Source organism: Sceloporus occidentalis, unplaced genomic scaffold, assembly GCF_023333645.1.
Source record: "Sceloporus occidentalis isolate IW3139 unplaced genomic scaffold, rSceOcc1.0.p SCAF_7, whole genome shotgun sequence".
NCBI lineage: Eukaryota > Metazoa > Chordata > Lepidosauria > Squamata > Phrynosomatidae > Sceloporus > Sceloporus occidentalis.
In genome coordinates, this window is record NW_028316987.1 from 89,673,729 (window position 1) to 89,692,644 (window position 18,916).

General features: G+C 43.0%; 1 protein-coding gene across 1 annotated transcript in view; it reads left to right on the forward strand.

Moving 5' to 3' along the window:
• The first annotated feature begins 254 nt into the window (after window positions 1-254).
• ACVR2B (activin A receptor type 2B) overlaps window positions 255-18,916 on the forward strand; it is a 150,844-nt gene continuing 132,182 nt past the window's right edge. Inside the window, exon 1 of the mRNA XM_089533635.1 lies at window positions 255-783. Within this exon, the coding sequence (XP_089389761.1) occupies window positions 732-783 (52 nt within the window). The 5' untranslated portion in view covers window positions 255-731. The remainder of the gene's footprint in view (window positions 784-18,916) is intronic.

The window sequence follows — 18,916 nt, forward strand, 5'->3', positions numbered from 1 at the left end:
AGCAGCAGCCAAAGCAGAGGCAGCAGCAGCAGCAGCAGCCCAGGCAGCCCGGCTCTCTCTTCCAGCCAGGACCCCCAGCGCCCCCGCCGCCCTCCTCCTCCGCCGGCGCTGCTTCGGAGGCGGCTGGCAAAGTTTGCTCTGCTGTGCCCAGCCCTGCTGCCGCCTCGCTTCCCTCCAGGTGGAGGCGGCCCCGGAGGCAGCGGGGCTCATGTAATTCCTCGGGAGAGAAGGCTGCTCTGGCCTCCCTCCTGCTCCCGCTCCCGGGCTGGCCTTGCTTGCTCCCTCGGAAAGAAGGCTTCGGAGGCAGGGCAGCCTCTCCTTGGCTCCCAAAGTCTCGGGCTTCACCTCTTGGCTTTTCTGGAAGGAAGGCCGGGGCAGCTGCGGGGCCCCCGAGAGGAGCCCAGCCCAGGGGCCCTCTTCCTTCCCCCGCCAGCCTCGGCAGGATCTCCCCGTTGAAAGCCAGGCGCCAGGAGGACCTGCTCCGCCTCCCAGCGGACCGGAGCCCTTCGGGGCAAGCGCCGCCGGGGGATTCCACACAGAGAGAGGGAGAGGGAGAGCCTGCTTCCACATCTTCTTCCAAAGGACCCGGGCTGTTTTTGTAACCCCCTCCCTCCCTCCCTCCCTCCCTCCCTGGGCTCCTGCCTTTCTTTGCCCCGCTCTCCTTCCTTCCTTTCTTTTCCTTCTCTCGGACCCGAGGCGGAGTAAACAAGCGCCACGAGGAGCCCGGGAAGATGAGGGCCTCCTGGGTCACGTTCGCCTGCCTTTGGGGGACTCTGTGCTCACGTAAGTAAGAGCAAGCAGCACCGGCATCATCATCACCATCATCACCATCACCATCATCATCATCATAGTAAAGTTTAGGACCCCTGATTCTCAGAGAGGAAAATAATCATAATCCTAATGGCTGGAAGGATTCTGTGGGGTTTGCAAGGAAGAAGAAGAAGGAGCAGAGAGAAAGGCTCTTCAGCAAATAAGACTCATTTCCAGCTCAGAGTAACCCTGGAGTTCATGCAGGGAGGAGGAGGAGGAGGAGGAGGAGGATTTGTAAAGAAAGAGTGGAAGGAGGAAGCTTGGCCTCTTGGGATTTCTGCTGAGGGGAAGGAAGCTCTTCTTCTTTTGTATCTCTCCTTTCTCTCCTTCCGCCGCGTGGCAGAGGAGCTTCTCAAGGGGCTGGGAAAGCCCTCCTTCCTATAGCTTATTAAGGAGCAGTGTCCAGTGACATAGCCGTGTTAGTCTCTGGAGTCAGTAGGTAGTAGAGATCTTGCTGCACCTTTGAGACTCACCAAATTAGTGACTGAGTCTGAAAGGTGCACCAAGATCTCTACCTGCTGACTCCAGAGACTAACACGGCTATGTCTTTTGAATTCTGCCATTATGGGGCAAGGTTTGGCTTTGCGGGGTTTTGGGGAGAGGCTGAAACCTCGGCTGCGTCTTAGAAACAAAGCTGATTGCTGTTGGGGAAAGAGGCCTTTGGGGCGGAGAGTTTGGAAAGCGCCTGGGGTTTTGCTCTGCCTTCGCCTCCAGGGCCATGTGTTTCCAAGCCTGGAGAAAGAAGTTTACCTAGAAAGACAACACAACACAAGACACACAAACAAACACACCCACATCCTCTGTGTGAGGGAGCAGTCCAGGCCTTGGAAGCTGATGTTTTATATTGGAGCAAGTTTTTATTTTGATTCCACCCCTTTTGTTTTGTTCTGTTTTGAAGCCCCAGCCTTTAGAAAAGCCTCCCTTTTGCCTCCTCTGCCTCCACTTCTCCTTCTGAGCTTTGCTTTCTTTGGCTTTGGAAAGCTCCCGGGGATAAGAAGGTTGTGCGTAAACCTATGTTAAAGAAGGATAGGAAGGTATGTGTGTTTATAAGTTGTGTATGTGGTGTTATTTTTTGTGATTTTAAAGTTTAGATGCTAATAAATATTATTATTATTATGGTGATATGTTCTAATAATAATAATAGATTTGTTTATATCCCTCCTTTCCAAAAGGATCAAGGCGGGTTACAAAAAGAAATACATAAACAGTACACAACAAGTGCAGAACCACAATATATATTTCATCCTGCCTTTCTCCCAATATATGGACTCAGTTTAAAAAAGGAAAGGAAGAAAGGGCTGTTTGGGTGTAAAAATGGTATCTGGAAGGACTGTCTGCAGTTCATTCTCTCTTCCTTGGTTTCATCGCCCAGAGAGCGAGTGGCTTCTTCCCAGGCTCTTTGTGGGCTTCTTTCTTGGTCGGCTGGATGGCTTTGATGAAGAGTATGGATATTATGTTTTATGCTTTTAGCTGCACAAACACCATTGAAGGCAAAGTTCATGGATATATAGCCCTGTGAGGCTGTGGAACCAGTATGGAGAGAGATGCCCATGCTGCCAATCTCTTTCTTTTATTCAGTCTCAAAGGTGCTACAAGATCTGTCTTAATAATCATCATAATAATAATACCAAAAGCTTTGAGGAAGTAGACTGAAGCCTAGGAAAGCTCATGCTGCCAATTTCTTTCAGTGAGTTTCAAAGGTGCTACAAGATCTCTTTCACTGAAGGCAGAATTCAAAGGCATACAAGCCTTGCTAATATAGGGGGGAAATCAGATTGCAAAAGGGATCTTGCAGCCCTTCAGAGACTCCCTGAAAGCAAGAAGCTGGGAGCAGGAGCTTCCCTAGACTTGAGCTCCATTGAAGGCAGTTATAAAACATCAGGTAGATTTTTACAAAGCAAAGGGGGCTGCAGGGGAGAAAAAGGCCCTTCTTTGAAGGAACCTTTACACTTTCACCTCTTGTCTTTAATTTCCCCCCCTTAAAGCCTTTCTCCCAGGTCACAGGAGTAGGAGGCCAGTTCCAAAAGTAAACAGCTGGCTGCAAGGCCTTGGGGGAGGAAGCTTTTGGCAAGGCCCTGCTTCGAAAGTGGCTTTCCCCAAGGAATGTATTTATTTATTTTCTGTGCCTTGCATTATTGCATTTGGCCCTGGGCTTCACATCACAACAGCAGCAACATCACACCAGCAGAAGCCACTGCACCTCTCGCTTTTTGTTCCCAGTTCCAGGCTTCCTTTCCCTGCCTCTCAGCCTGAAGGGTGTCTGGGTTTTGTCATGTTTTTTGTTCCTCTCTTTTGTCCCTTGTAAAAAAAAAAAAAGGGAGGAAAGCAGAGTGTTGTTGTTGTTGTTGTGTGTTGCCTCCAAAAGGGGAGGGAGGTGCAATGCTTGCTTCCCAGACTCCAGGCTGCAACTTTCCAGCCAGAAGCCCTTGCTCTTGTTATGGAAATGGTTCCTTATTGTGTGCGGCCACACTGAGCCACCATAAATCTCCTTGGCCTTCCCTCCTTTCTCTGAGAAGGAGGAGGGGGTAGTGAAGCTGGATTTGGGGGTGGGAAAGGGGGTGTGTTGGCCTCCCCCACCCCTTTCTCTCCTCCTCCTTCCCTCCTCCTTGATCCGGCTTTAGCCAGAGAGCCATTTGCTAGGAGGCCAGCTTTGTGTGTGTGTCATGGTAGTAGTGGCTTGTGTGCAGTGCTTGGCTTTTGTTGTGAGCCTCCTTCCTCCACCTCCTTGTTTTGATGACTTTAGGAGCTGGAGGAGGGGTCTGGAGAGAGGAAAGGAGGGAGAAAAGAAGGGAGGGAAAGCGCTGGCCCTATTGCAAGGAGGGAAGATGGTCGGAAACGTGGATGTGTGGGTTTTGTTTATGTATGTGCACACATATCATACATACTCTTATATATGTGTGTGTGTGTGGCCACAGGAATGGTGTGCTGTGTGGTGCACATGATGGTGTGCCCTGCGTTTTCTCGCATGCATGCATGCACATGCATGCGAGAAAACACAGGGTACACCATCATGCGCGCCCCCGCTGCACACCAATCTCGTGGCCATGGAATAATAATAACAGACGGTGACGTAACGGCCCAGGCACATCCCTAGCATGGCTGGCGTGCCTCCTTTAAAGCTGCAGGAGCAGGGCTCCTCTGGCAGAAGCAACACTTTGGTTATAAGGCCAGGAAGGAAGCCTTCTCTTTTGCTTTACCTCTGATGGGCATGGAAGGAAAGGCGGAAGGTGTCAAGAAGTGTGTAGTCTGTGGAGATCAATGGTAGAGCGCATGTTTTGCATGCTGGAGCCAGGAATCCCGTATAAAATTTGTGACATCTGTAGTTTTGGTGATGAGATTATCTAACAACCCACTCTCTTTACTCATTTTACCTTATCTGTATAATTAAAAGGGGTTTGCTGGTCTTTAACTGTAATGAAGATCCAAGCCACACTGCAGAAATACTCCAGTTTGAGACTGCTTTAACTGCCCTGGCTCAGTGCTACAGAATCCTGGAAACTGTAGTTTTGTGAAACATTTAGCATTCTCTGTCAGATTCCCTAGTGCCAAGCCAGGGCAGTTAAGATGCTCTCAAACTGGATTATTTCTGTGGTGTATTTTGGATCAAAGTTATAAAAGCTTGTAATTCAAAGGGGGTATATAAGAAGAAGGAGAGGGAAGGTGGGTAAGAAGCATAACAGAAGTAGGGGAAAGGGCCAGTGAGTGCTGGACACTGAACAAAGCGGACAGAAAAGAAAAGCAACTGCTTTGTGATGTGCTGGAGAAGAGTGCAGCCAAAAAGACTAGCCAATGGGTTGTGGAAAAGACCAAGCCTAAAAACTCCTTGGAAGCCAAGGTGATGAAATTGAGGCTGTCGTATTTTGGCCACATCACGAGAAGGCATGGATCACAAGAAAAGACAATAATGCTACAAAAGGTGGAGGACAGTAGCAAGAGGGGAAGACTGCATGCTAGATGGATGGACTCTATTAAGGAGGTCATGGTCTTGAATTTGCAGGACCTAAGCAGAGAAGTGGAGGATAGGGAATCATGGAAATGTCCCACCTCATGATTCTGGGTCAGGCAGTTAATAACAACAACAACACCTGGTAGTAGCTGTACCCTTTGATTTGTTTTCCTTTAATACTTCCCTTTTATTTCACCCCCCTTTCTCTCTTGCCCTCTTGTTTAGGTTTGTGTGTCATGCTCTGTCCATTATCACACAAAGTATAGGGTGGGATGGATTTCAAATACTTCTCACTCCATAGTTTTTTGTGGGTTTTTTTGGGCTATGTGGCTGTGCCCTAAAAGAGTTTTTTCCTGACATTTTGCCAGCATCTCTGGCTGACATTTCTCTCCCTCTGTGTTGATGAGAGCAAAATTCTAGTTTGTTGTTGTATGCCTTCACAGAATCATAGAGTTGAAAGAGACCACAAAGGCAATCCGGTCCAACCCCAATCTGCCATGCAGGAACTCACAATCAAAGCACCTCTGACAGAGTGCCATCCAGCCTCTGTTTAAAAACCTCTAAAGAAGGAGACACCACCACTCTCTGATGGAGTGTGTTCCATGGTCAAAAGTTCTTCCTAATGCTGAAGTGGAATCTGTTTCCCTGTAGTTTGAGTTTTGGTGGCCCTAAGGTGAGACCTTATCCTGGGACTTTGGCAAGATTTTTTCAGAGGAGGTTTGCCGTTGCCAACCTCTGAGGCTGAGAGAGTATGACTTGCCCACGGCCACCCAGTTGGGTTCCATTGCTGGGGTTCAAACCCTGATCTCCAGAGTCATAGTCCAACGCTCAAACTGTGACACCATGCTGGCATTTTTTTTTAAAAAAAAAATCCTAGTAGTAGCAGCCAAAGCTGCTCCCCTCCCCTTTTTATAAGTGTCTTGTATTTTGGGATGGAAGGCGCCGAAACAATCCTGTCCTTACTTAATTTTCTTGGAATTTTATTTGAACAGTACAGAAGCAGTGAGCCAGGCAGGAAGAAATCCTGTGTCCCTTTACCATTATATATATTCTCCCTCTTAATAATCCTATACCCTTTGACGTCTTTTGTTTTCCTACCTATCTTCCTATATTTCCTTTGTGGGTTTATTTTGGAATGTGGCTCAGAGTCGTGGGGTGTGGTTAAAAACCAATGAAGTGGCGGTGGCAGTAGAGGCTGCTGTTTAGCTGGTGTTTCTTTGTTCAAGGTACCCATTATATATTCACTGTCAGTGCCTTCTCCTCTTTGTGTGTGTATGTTGTAAACAGTGCTGTCTTATTTTTCCCTTTTCTGCTCCCTCCATCATCAGTCAAGGTGGAAAAGGAAGATGCCTGCTTCCCAGCCCTGTTTTCTTTAACTTGATATGTGGTGGTGATGAGACGCAACCAAGCATTTGTTTAACTGGTGGTGCCTTTGCATAGATCTTTGTCGTCCTCTGTGAAGGGTTTGTGCATGAGCCTATGTCCATCTAGAGATTTTGGAAGGCCCAGGATAGCTTGGGACAGTGTTTTTCCTAGAATGAGATTTAGCGTTCTTACCATCACAAACCGTTTGACTAGTTGGAAAGAGGACTTGTATACAAGGACTATTTTTAATCAATTTCAGATCTTGTGTGTGTGTGTGTGTTTATATACACATATATAAATCCTTTTTACTTACTGTATGTGGGTACTTACTGACCAAAATATCTGTGTCTTTTTATTGTTGCATTGCATAACTGGATTTTGTAAATAATTATTTATGTTAAAACTTGGAAAAATAGTCTTAATCCCCCCTTTCCTTTTAGAAGTTACTTGATAGGTTGTTTGCAGTTGCATGGTTATAGCAGCTTTTTAGTAATGCGGTTTACTGGCAGGCAATGGAGGTAAACACATGCCAGGTGAATTAGGAGACTTCTCCCAGGATGGACAGTCCCATTAGAGATTGAGTGAACAGTTTTCAGCTTTTATGAATGGCCTCAGTTGTGTTTTTTATGTGTTGTTTGTGCTTTTGTTTTGTACCATGCTCTTCTCATAACTGTTCAGTTAAAAATGCGATAAAAGTTATTGATGGGAAGTCGCAGCTCTTCTTTGCTGCTCAGAATGCTGTGTGTGAGTGTCTATATGTGGCTATGCTTTATCTTGGTGAGCAGCTATTTAAAAATGGCTTGACCTCACTTGCATGCGTGTGAATTATTTCTAGTAATGGCTTGGCTAACAGTAGTGAAACAAAAGCAGACTGTTATTTTTCTTTCAAAAATATTGCTGTGTGTACTTTGCTTTCTTTTTGAAGTAACTGAAGATTTGTTGATGAAAACATTATGTTCACATCTAGGGTTTTGTTTGCAAATTTTCCTGCACTCCAAATGTTCAGGAATTGTGTTCATCTCCCTGCCTGAAAGATAATATGGATTGTACAAAAATCAATTTGTTGTAAGAGCACAAATTGTTGAGCTGTTTCAGAATTTAGGCATGTCACACACACACACACACACACACACACTATATTGATAAGCACCCCCACTAAACAACAATGAATTGAATTAAACAGCTATGTCTATTGCCTTCTAGAGCCTTGCATTTATCCTCTTGTGGGTGAGAAAAGGAATGAGACCAGCTTCATTAGCTTGCTAATTAAGCACAATGAAGTGCTGTGCCAAGGTTAATGGTGCTGGCCTTTAAAAACACAAAACTCTTGAACTAGTGTCCAGGATCCTATTAACAAAAATCTATTGTTAGATATAGATTATGCCACTCTAAATGTTAGGACTCTTGACTGGTCACAAAGCTTACATTAAGAGGGAGTTTAGGCATAACTAATATTAAAATATTAGAGCCAGGGTGGTGGAGTGGTTGGACTACGACTCTGGAGACCAGGGTTTGATTCCCTGCTCAGCCATGAAACCCACTGGGTGACTTTGGCAAGTCAAATGCTGTCAGCCTCAGGGGAAAGCAATGGAAAACTTACTCTGAACAAATCTTGCCAAGAAAACCCCATGATAGGGTCAACATAAACCAGAAGCCACTGCAACAACAACAACAACATTAAGGTGGAACTCCACCATACGTGAATTGGGGAGTGAGAAACTACACTGTCTTTGGTTTAAATGAACTTACTGCTTTGGATCATACTGTAGCTTATTTAGATTTAGAGCATGTTCTGCATGTGACTGGAGGATATATAATAAACCATTTAGATGGCCTTCTTCTGAAGTGGATTAAAAAAAAAGGTTTCACAGATTCATGAAGGACAGATCTTCCATACCTGCTATGGCTAAATAGAATCTCAGTGTCCAATAGCAACATGTCTCTGATTTACTAGGTGTTTGGGACAAACAGCAAGGAGTAGCCATTGCTTTCATGCCTTGCTTATGAGCTCCCCCAAATATGTGTAGCTAGCTACTACTAGAAATGAAATATTTTGGATTGAGATAAGATTAGTCTCACGTTAGTGTTTGTACACTGTAATCTTCTCTACATTTTGTGGTGGGGGACATGTTTTCCAGCTAGAGGAAACTTCAGCTGTATTGATGGGGGAGCAAGGAGTAGAGATTGACCTAAGTTAAGGGTATGTTTGGAACTCATATGTTAATAGAAATATCTGTGATTAACGTTCTCCCTCTCCCCTTTATTAACTGGTTAAAATCATTCTTTTGTTTGTTTGTTTTGGAAAGATTTGTTCAGATGTGGTTTATCATTACCTTCCTGTGAGGCTGAGAGTGTGTGACTTGGCTAAGGTCACACAGTTGTTTTCCATGGTTTCCTAGAGTCCATTATTCAGACCTAGAGTCTATTTTTCAAATCATTACACATTATTCAAATCATTATTCAAACACATTACAGGTTGTCGTCCGTAATACACCACTTTCTGGTTTATTATCATCCATCCATATGTCTGGACTGAAGAGTGCATACTGTATGATGTTGTATATTTTATTGTTTTTAGCTGCTTTTAATTGAATTTTTATGTAAACACTTTGTCCTTTTTTAGTCTGTAACCCCGCTTCGATCCACCAGGAGAGGCGGGGAAACATAAATAAATTTTATTATTATTATTATTATTATTAGAAAACTTGGGAGTATGTTGTCTGGAATTGAGGTTCCATTTGCTTTAAAACACTGATGAGAAGCCCCCTCTCACCCTTATCTTCTTATCTCTATTCTTCTTGGTAATATATTTACTTTCTCTACATAGATCCCTTCCATTGTGAAATATACTTATCTCCTACCTCCCCTTCCTATTGTGGAGAGGTATAACGGGTGGTTGTGGGTTAACTTATTTTTTAACATTGGTGAGTGGGCTGCACCATAAAAGGCTGCCCTCTCCTCCATAAATATTGAATGGACATCTCCTCCCTTTCTGCAGCTTACTTAAATCTCTGATCATGCTTCTTACCAAAAGGTCATTACATTAACACCCATACAAATGGAAGAGAAATCAGGACTAATTTTGCAGAGGGAAGGAATAGCAAGGAACAAAACTTTCAGGAACTTGCTGAGTATGGTTCAGTACATGTGTGCTCAGAAGTATGTCCCTTCATCTTAATACGCATTAGGCTCACAGGGGCTGTAGTTCGGTAGCAGAGGACATGTTTTGTGGGCAGAGGTTCCCAGGTTCAGTCCTCATCATCTCCAGTTGGGGCCAGGAAAGTATTCTGGCTGAAATACTGGAGAGCCACTGCCAGTTGACAGTATTCAGCTAGTTGGACCCAATGCTTTGACTCAGTATGAGGCACCTTGTTGTGTCCTACAGGTCGTAATTGGTGGTATTTGTCAAGGGTATAGTTACACATAAATACTTCACATCCTGAGATATATCAGAGACTTAACCAATTTATTTTAACATAATTGCTTAAAGACTAGAGCAGAGCTTGGAATGTTATGTTTGAAAATTAGTTCGATAATGCTAAATGTTAGAAGATAATTCACTAGCATAAACACTAAAAAGTGACATAATTTCATTTGGTAAGTTATCGCTAATCGGTTCAGCAATTAAAATGTTAGTGTTGAGGTCAAGCCATGGGATTTACAAAGAATGGCATGCAGGTTGTCACTGTTGACTTTAGGGAATCACTTTTTTAAACCAGATCCTTCAGAAAGGCTCTTTTGTCCTTTTCATGTTGCTTTCCTAAAACCTGGAATTTTTCTCCAAACGGACTTGTTTTTGTTATGTGCCTTTGTTTCCAGTTTATGGCAACCCTAAGGCAAACCTATCATGGGGTTTTCTTGGCAAGATTTGTTCAGAGGGGTTTGCCTTTGCCTTTGCCTTTCTCTGGGGTTGAGAGAGTGTGATTTGTTCAAGGTCACTCAGTGGGTTCCCATGGTTGAGTAGTGACTAGAAGCCTGATTTACAGACTCACATCCCATCACTCAAAACGCTACACCATGCTAGTTCTTGTATGGACTTTGTTGTGAGTTTGTTGTTGTTGTGTGCCTTCTAGAAAGCCATTAATATGATTGTTGCCTGAGAATGCTGGGGTTCAGCATGTCTGGAAAGCCTTAGGTTGGGAAAGGCTGCCCCACAGGATGGGATCTTATCTTACAATCTCTTCCATTCAGTTTTCCCCTCATTTGTGCTTCTCTTTTCTTTCCACCCCTACTAACGCATACAGTTCATTCACTCTTCAAATGTCTTGCTTAATAATGGTTAATAAGGAGTGATTTATTTCAGTTAGAGGGCACTAATGCACTGCAGGTACAACAATAAGTGGATAGCTGTTAAAATTGGCCAGTGAGTCATGTGTGGAGGTTCTTTACTCTGAAATATTTGAGAGTGTCTGAGCATACACAGAATACCTTTCTGCACAAATGAAACACAGTTCCAGTCCAGAAGTGTAATCTGTAAAGATCAATGGTAGAGCGTAGGTCTTGCATGCTGGAGTCAGGAATCCCATATAAAATCTGTGGCATCTGCAGTTTTAATGATCAGATTATCTAACAAGCCACTCTTCCCTATGTTCATTTTACCTTAACTGTATAATTAAAAGAGGGTGAGTTAGAAGGAGAAGGAAAAAGAGAAGGAAAGTGGGTAAAAAGCAGAATGGAGAGGGTGGAGAGTGAGGGAAAGAGATGTCAAGAGAGAAATATATGTGGAATGGGCTTGGGGAAAACCTTTCATTTAATTTTCCAAGAGCCTAGAACTGTTGAGTAACCACTGAAGCTGTGGTTCTCAAACTTATCCTTATGCTAGAATAAGGAAATAGCTCTCCTCTTCCCTCAGGCAGATGCTCCAAATGCTCTTCTTGCCTTTCTCTTCCCCTCCAGCACAGAAAAGGTTGGGAAGTGGCAGAGAAGGGATCAGGGCCTTCAAGTCTGCCCCTTGAGTAACTCTCCCCCCCCCCCCAGGGATCCTCCCCACAGTCTGAGCATCAATGCTCTAAAAAGCCAGCATGGCATAGTTGTCTGAGTGTTGGACTACGATTCTGGAGATTGGGGTTTGATTCCCAGCTTGGCCATGCAACCCACTGGGTGACCTTGGGCAAGTCACATGCTCTCAGTCTCAGGAAAGGCAATGACAAGCTGCCTCTGAACATACTGTGCCAAGATAGGTTTGCCTTAAGTTTGCCATAAAGTCAGAAATGACTTGAACGCACTGAACACATACAAAGAAATGCAAATGCATTCATTGCAACTCATCCCAAATAATACTGTAATGCATTTTGTACAGGTTGAGATGAGGGGGTCTTGAAGATACTTCATTCACAGGGTTGCCATAAGTCAAATTCGAATGTAACAAAGTACGTGAGTGAACTATGACTCTGGAGACCAGGCTTCGATTCTGTGCGTAGCCATGAAACCCACTGGGTGACCTTTGGCAAGTCACGCTCTCTCAGTCTTGGGGGAAGGCAGTGGCAAACCTCTGAACAAATTTGCCAAGAAAAACCCATGATAGGGTTACTTTAGGGTTGCCATAAGTTGGAAACGACATGAAGGCTCATAACAATAGCAAACAATAAATAACAGGGGAAATCGGGCCAGAACATTGTAATAGAGGAAGAGAAGTTACTGAACAGAGGTGCAGTGCACTCCCTCCCTAGGAAGACTCCAAATGCTTTCCTTCCATACATGTATGTAGGGAACATTTGGAAATGCTCAGGTGCTAGAAGTCTATCAAGAAGTGCCAGGGGTGTCCAGATATAATGCTAGGAAACAATTCTTCTCCTGAAACTTTGGAGTGCTGCTGCCAGTCAGAGTTAACAGCATGGAAGTAGATGGAGAGTATAAAGCAGCTTTCTGTTTTCCTCTCTCTGGCATAGTGTTCATGTTCTTTAAACCATGAGGCAAGTGAACTGTGGGGCTGTGTTCTCCCAGTTCCAGACCTCTTTCTCTAGTCAGATTATGTTTGTTGGGTTTCATTTTGGTTATAATTTTAAGCAGATTATGAAGGTGGTTGTTTTTGTGTGCCTGCAAGTCATTTCCAGCTTAGGCAACCTTATTAAGGTGAATGTGTCACAGGGGCAAGTTTCTTCAGAGGGGGTTTGCCATTGCCATTTTCTGAGGCTGAGAGAGTGTGGTCACCCAGTGGGTTAATGGGGCAATTAAGTGGGAACTAGGTGTATGCTAGACCCATGAGAGGGGGTGCCTCTTTTTCAGTTGCTATCTTATCCAGTCTCTGTCCCATTAGAGCCTTATATTTGGACAGTCCATGCTGGAAATCTTAAAACTGGCCATAGCCAAAAACTTCTTGCTGGACTTGTGGGTTTTAATGAAATTTATTTAAACAAATCCTTTGATCTTTCAGCTTATTTATCTTTGCAGACTACTTCTCTGGGAATTGTATAACAATTTACACATTGACAAAGAGAGTGCCGCTGGGGTGTGTCTATTTAAAAGCTGTTTCTGTGAAGTGGCTCTTGTTTGGTGGTGGTGGGGGGGGCTGCTTCAAAGTCTGTACTTGCTTTGCTCCTTTAGTTGCATGAATGGCATTTTACATTCTTGGTCAGTTGTAAAGGCAGTGTCATGAGAGAGTAATTTTTGGAAGTTGCTTCTTCAGTCTTTCTGTTCACGTTGTTCCTCCTCCTCCTCCTCCTCACCCTACAGTATAACACAACCTTCTGAAGAAAATTGAGAGGAAAGGGGGGGAAATGACATTGCTTTGAAAAAGTACTTTGTTTTCTTCTTCTTTGGCTATGCCAGCTCTCTCTGATCTTGCAATGTGATACTTCTCTCATGCGTTCCAATTTTATTCAAAGATGGAGAGGGTTACCTTTTTGGACTACAACTCCCATCCAGGATGGTCACTGGTCATGCTGGTTATGGAAATCAGAGAACTGTAAAAAAAACCCAACTAATTATACAACCTATCTTCATTCTTAAATTAAATATTTTCTGCAATACTAAACACAGTTTAATTTTTATGCTTATGTACCTTTAAAAACACAACAGTATGGTTTTTTATGCCTATGACTGAACATCCTATCTCCATGCCTTATACTAAGTTACACCATTATTCTGCCTGGCCCAGTTCTGTCTTCTGAGATGGAAAGTGGTACTCTGAAACCAGAAGTATTTTCAGAGATCCATTTTTAACTACAAATGCCAGGGACAGCAGCCAAAGGCTTCTCAGTGTTGTTTATTGCCCTCAGACCTTTTATTTGTCTCTCCCCTACCTCTCATGGATGTTGGAATGATATTACTTATATAATCTAATCTTCAGCAAGGAGCTTCATGTTCTAAGCAAACAGATTTTATGCTCTTATCTAGTATTTGTGTGTAGAATTCAGAGACCTAGCTGTGTTAGTCTGGAGTATCAGTGTGCAAGGAGATATTGTAGCACCTTTGAGACTAACTGAAATAAAGACCTTGGTAGCATGAGATTTTGTACACTTGAGAGCCTACTTCCTAATATGCATGTTTGGAGTAGACAATTGAGAGACAGACCTATATAAGCTGCCCTTCTGTGAGAATGTCAATTCAAATTCAAAACCTTGTGAGTATGTAGAAGAAGTTGTAGCATAAGCTTTCTTAGACTTGGTCTACTTCCTCAGATTTACCTGTGTGTATTTTGTGAACCTTCAAGTTGTTTCCAACTTGGAGACCCTAAAGTGAACCTATCCTGGGGTTTTCCTGGCAAGATTTGCTTAAAGAAGGCCACATGTGACTTGCCCAAGGTCACCCAGTGTGTTTCGTGGCTAGCGGGGAATCAAACCCTGGTCTCTAGAGTTGGAGTCCTACACTCAAGCAACTATGCTACTCTGACTCTCTTAGATTTAAGTCTGTGAAAGTCTATGCTACAACTGTCTTTTCGTATAGCTAGTCTCAAAGGTGCTACAAGATCTCTTTGCATGCACTTATTATAACAGTGATTGATATCGCAGCCTCATGAGGATGCTCTTTGCTACTTTATTAGATCTTCTTTCTGGTTCTCAGCCTGTGCATCTCACATTCCAAAACTCCACCATTCATATGGTCATCAACCCACCCTGGCCTTAGGCAACATATTTCCTCCTGCCTTTGTCCCATCAAGGACCATAGTTAAAACTGAACTTGTCACCTCATCACCATGCCCACAAGTTTTGTATTTCTGTGGCTATTCATATAGTCTGATTATAAAGGTCCTTCTTGGGCATGGGTTCATTCCATGCATCTGAGAATATTTGTGTGTCTTGGATGAAGAAAGCCCACACCTTTCTAGGATTTTATATTTTTCTTCTCTGTTTCTTAACAATACCCTGGCTTTTTTTCATAGGGAAAATCCCCTCCTCCTACATGCACACAGTTGGGAATGATAAATGGTCACAGGGAATGATCGGTTATCATTATTTGTTCCTGGAAGTAGCAAACTCAGTCATTAGTAATTAAGAGCTGAGTTGGTCCAGTTCAGATACACCCTCACATACATCCAACTGGCCTGCTTGAATGAATGGTGTTGACATGCCAGACCTCAGTCTCTCTTCCATGAGCTAAAAAATAAGATTTCCTCCCCCCCATCCTTTGTCTCTTACTTGGTCCAGATGGCAAGAACTTTAGTGAATAGTTGCTCCATTGTTACCCTGCTCCTCGAAAAGAGCAGATATAGTACAAGTTAACTTGCAAAAATGGGTCTTGCTATATCATTGGAACTAATACTTTGTATCTGCAGCCACCTCTCTGTCCTATTAACCTGGCCTGTTACCTTTTTGCTGTTTTCAGATTTAATGGGGTACTTTTCTTGCTTTTCCCTACTTTTGAGATGTAGTGCAATGGAGTTATGACCCTCTTTCCCTTTGAGCAGGATCTCATTAATATTCTGCCTTGGACAACAGTAGCATATGATCATATGTGTGTAGCAAGGTTATTTTAAAACATTCTCAATTATCATTGCACAAACTGCAATTTGTGTGTCCAGTGTCCATGTGTGATGTTGACTTTCTGGTGACAAATGGCAGGAAGTGCAGAAATGATTAGAAACACGCAGTGTGTTCTAGCATTGCAAACACTAACAGTGGCTGTTGTAGTAACATCCAGCCTTGTTATAAACCACATTCTTGTAATATAACTGTGTACAGCAACAGTTGAAGGCTCACTGTGGTTGAATTCTTGTCCCGTGTCAGTCAAACTTGGTATGTGATTTCCTTTATCCTTTAGTATCCCTTAGTGGGATGTTCATTATGTGATCTATGCCTTGCTTCCATAGTTATCTGGCCAGGTGGTATGAACCTAGTGTGAGCTTTAGATTGCAACCCTTTACACAGTAATTGTTGTTGTGTGCCTTCAAGTAATTTCTGATTTAGGATGACCTTAAAGCAAATCTGTCACGGAGTGAACTTGTCATGGGATGCCAGAGAGAATTTGCCATTGCCTTCCTTTGAGGCAGAGAGAATATGACTTGCTGGTGGGTTTTCCATGGTTTACCAGGGATTTGAACCTTGGTCTTCCCAAGTCCTAATAAAACACTCAAAACACTGCACCATGTAGGCTTACCTCATAGATCTCATTGAATTTAATGGAAGTTACTTCAAAGTGAACTCACATAAGCATTAGGCTCATTTGTGGTTACAGAACTCCTTTCCTGACATTTCTCAGAATTTTCTGTTTGTTCCTTGAATCTGAGGTACAGATGAATGCAATATTCAGTGGAGACAGGTTTTGCTTTCTTTGGCCCCATACAGACTGCCAAAATAAAGCTGCTTTGGGTCACTTTTGAGGTATGATGTTTAAATGATGCATGTGTCCTAAGACTCTGGAAGCTGCACCCAAGCTGCGCTCCAGTCTTTAGGACTGGATTGTGGCTTTGACACGGCTTTGGGACTCTTAGGACGCATGAATCATGTAAACAGCATACCTCCAATGTGACCCAAAGCAGCTTTATTTTGTCCTGTTTGTATGGGGCCTTTGTCAGGAAGAGTTCCTTGAATCTGAGGTATGGATGAATGCAAAACTTAGTGAGACAAGTTTTGCTTTCTTTGTCAGGAAGAGTTGGGGGTGGATTAAAGAAAGATCTTGAAACAAGCCCCTTTCATGTTGGGCTAATGAAGCACCTGCTGATCTTGCCAAACAGTTTTCATCTGTACTTTCAATTTGTGCTTCTTATGCCAATGATTTGAAGGGTTGATTATTTTTTCCCTTAACCGTGTTTATGCCCATTGGCTACAGCTGTTTTCTCAAAACTTCAAAAGATTGCAGACTGGCACTGAAGCACAGGTTGCCACTTTGCTTAGGACTGCTGTAGATCTCACAAACTGTCCTTGGGCTTGCATCAAGCAGGAGGTAGCTATCTAAGGGTAATTCTTAAATTTTCGTTCAGGCCAATTTTGATGTTTTTCAACAACAATTTCTAGAACTGGGTGCTTGGTGGTGGCTGTGGTTTTGTTCCAGCCTCCCTCAAGTGTTCGGCCAAGACTTGTATTAGTATTGTGCTCAGCAGAGGATTTGAAACAGAAATGGAGGTGTGGCCTGAGCAAAGGTCCCTCTATCTCTGCTTATCTTAACTGGCAGTAACTTATCAAACAAGTTGTACAAAGGGGCTTTCCCACTCCTGCAATAGTTTTTAACTGCATGTATTAGGGACTAAGCCTACCACCAATACATGCAGGATATATGTGTGTTCTGCCCTTGGAAGTAGGCCATTCAGTTCTTGCTCCAAGGACATATATTAATGGAGTTCTCTGTAATATTTGGAAATTAGTAGTCAAGGAAGAATGCATTTTGCACCTCTATGCAAAGCAAGATTTACTCATCCCCTGGTTTGACAGTGGTGGCTGGTCCCCTACTGTGGGTGAGAATTGCTTTGCTAACCAGAGAATAATCCCTGAAGCTGCTTTAAGATGAAGCAGACCATTAGTCCAACTAGGCCATTATTGTCTTCTCTAACTAGTGCTAGTTCTCCAAAGCATTTCTCAGTATTGTTATCTGGAATCTTTTTAAGTGTAAATGCTAGAGGTTGAACCTGGGAACCTTCTGCATACATGACATTTGTTCTCCCAGATTTGTCACCACAGAAAATGAAAAACAAGAAGCAATACTTACGTGATCTTTTTCATTGCTTTATTCTCTTTTTAATCCCATGTTTAAAAAGAGTCTCTGAATTGGTTTAGGATCATGTATACAGTTATGAAAATTGTAGCTCTTAAAATATAAGTATATTTGTGAGTGAATACATATATGGACATAGTTGTTGTGTGCCTTCAAGTCCTTCCTGACTTAAGGCGACCTTAAGGCAAACCTATCAAAGAGTTTTCTTGGCAAATTTCTTCAGAAGTTTGCCATTGCCATCCTCATAGGTTGAGAGTGTGTGACTTGACCAAGGTCACCTAGTGGGTTTCCATAGTTGAGCTGGGAATTGAACCCTGTCTCCAGAGTCATAGTCTAACACTCAAACCACCACACCAAGCTGGCTTTGATGTAATTTTTTTTGCCCTTTGAGGTGTTGCCAACTTCATAAATGTTTTGTGTATAGGGATCTGTAAACACAACAACAATAACAACAATGCTCATGACTTTCTAATGAATGCTCAGTGGGACAGTGGCCTGGAAGAAGAAGGGGTGCTTCAGATCGTCTTTCTGATTACAGGAACTTCAGCCTTGCTTCCCTTCCTCTGCTCCACTTGCTACTGATACCTTTTTGATAACTAACACACTGAAGCACTGCATGGGTGATGTCAAGGTCCTTCTCAAATAAGGAAACTAAATACAGCATTATTAAAGTTGCAAAGATGCCACAGTGTTGGTATCAGAAAAGGTTGCCACCTCTGGACTTCCTGCAATTGAATACACAAAGCATTGGCTACCTTTCTCTATCGATGCCTGACCTTTTTCTTTTTAGTGGGGAGAATGATTGGGGAAGAAAATAGGATATGGGGAAAGAAAGACTACTTTACAAAGTAGTTGCAAAAATTACTGATAGGGGAAAAAAAAGAGCCCTTGTTAGGAAGTGGTCTGCTGAAAACTCATGAAAACTGCCAACAGAATTCAGAGATCTAGCTGGAATACAACAAGCACATCAGCCACTCTGACAGAGGAGCAGAATACTTAAGTATTAAAAAACATGATGATCTTTGCAAGTAAACATGCAAAGAGTTTTAGACCTGTTGTTTCTCTATATGTCAAATAAGGCAGAGAATCAAATAAACTGTTTTAAGAAAAAACAAACTCAGAGGATCACTGTTGATTGAAATACCAGGAAGTCTTCACAATCATATCATACTAGATAAATATTTATGTAAATTTTATCTTTCCTCTGAGGAATGTTCCAAGGTGTACATGGGTCAGAGAGCCAGCGTGATACAGTGGTTTGAGTATTGGGCTATGATTCTGGAGATGGGTTCAGATCCTCGCTCGACCATGCAAACTGACTGAGTGACCTTGGGCAAGTCAAATTCTCTCAGCCTCAGAGGAAGGCAAATGTAAACCCCCCTCTGAACAAATCTTCCCAAGAAAACTCCATGATAGGTTCACCTTCGGAAACAACTTGAAGGCACACAACAACAGGTGGGTCTCACTACTTGTAGAATTCTTACAACAATCTTGTGAGACATGTCAGTCTGCAAAATAATGACTATCTTAAGATTACCCAGTTGGCTTCACAACTGAGAGATCCGGTCCTGGGTTTTAGCAGTCCTAATCCATTCTAACCATCCCCTCTCAATAACTACTATTCCTGAGCTCAGACATATCTGTGCTTACTGGGATTTTGACTACTTGTGGAAGACATCTTAAAGTCAAGGTAGATATATGGAATAGTGT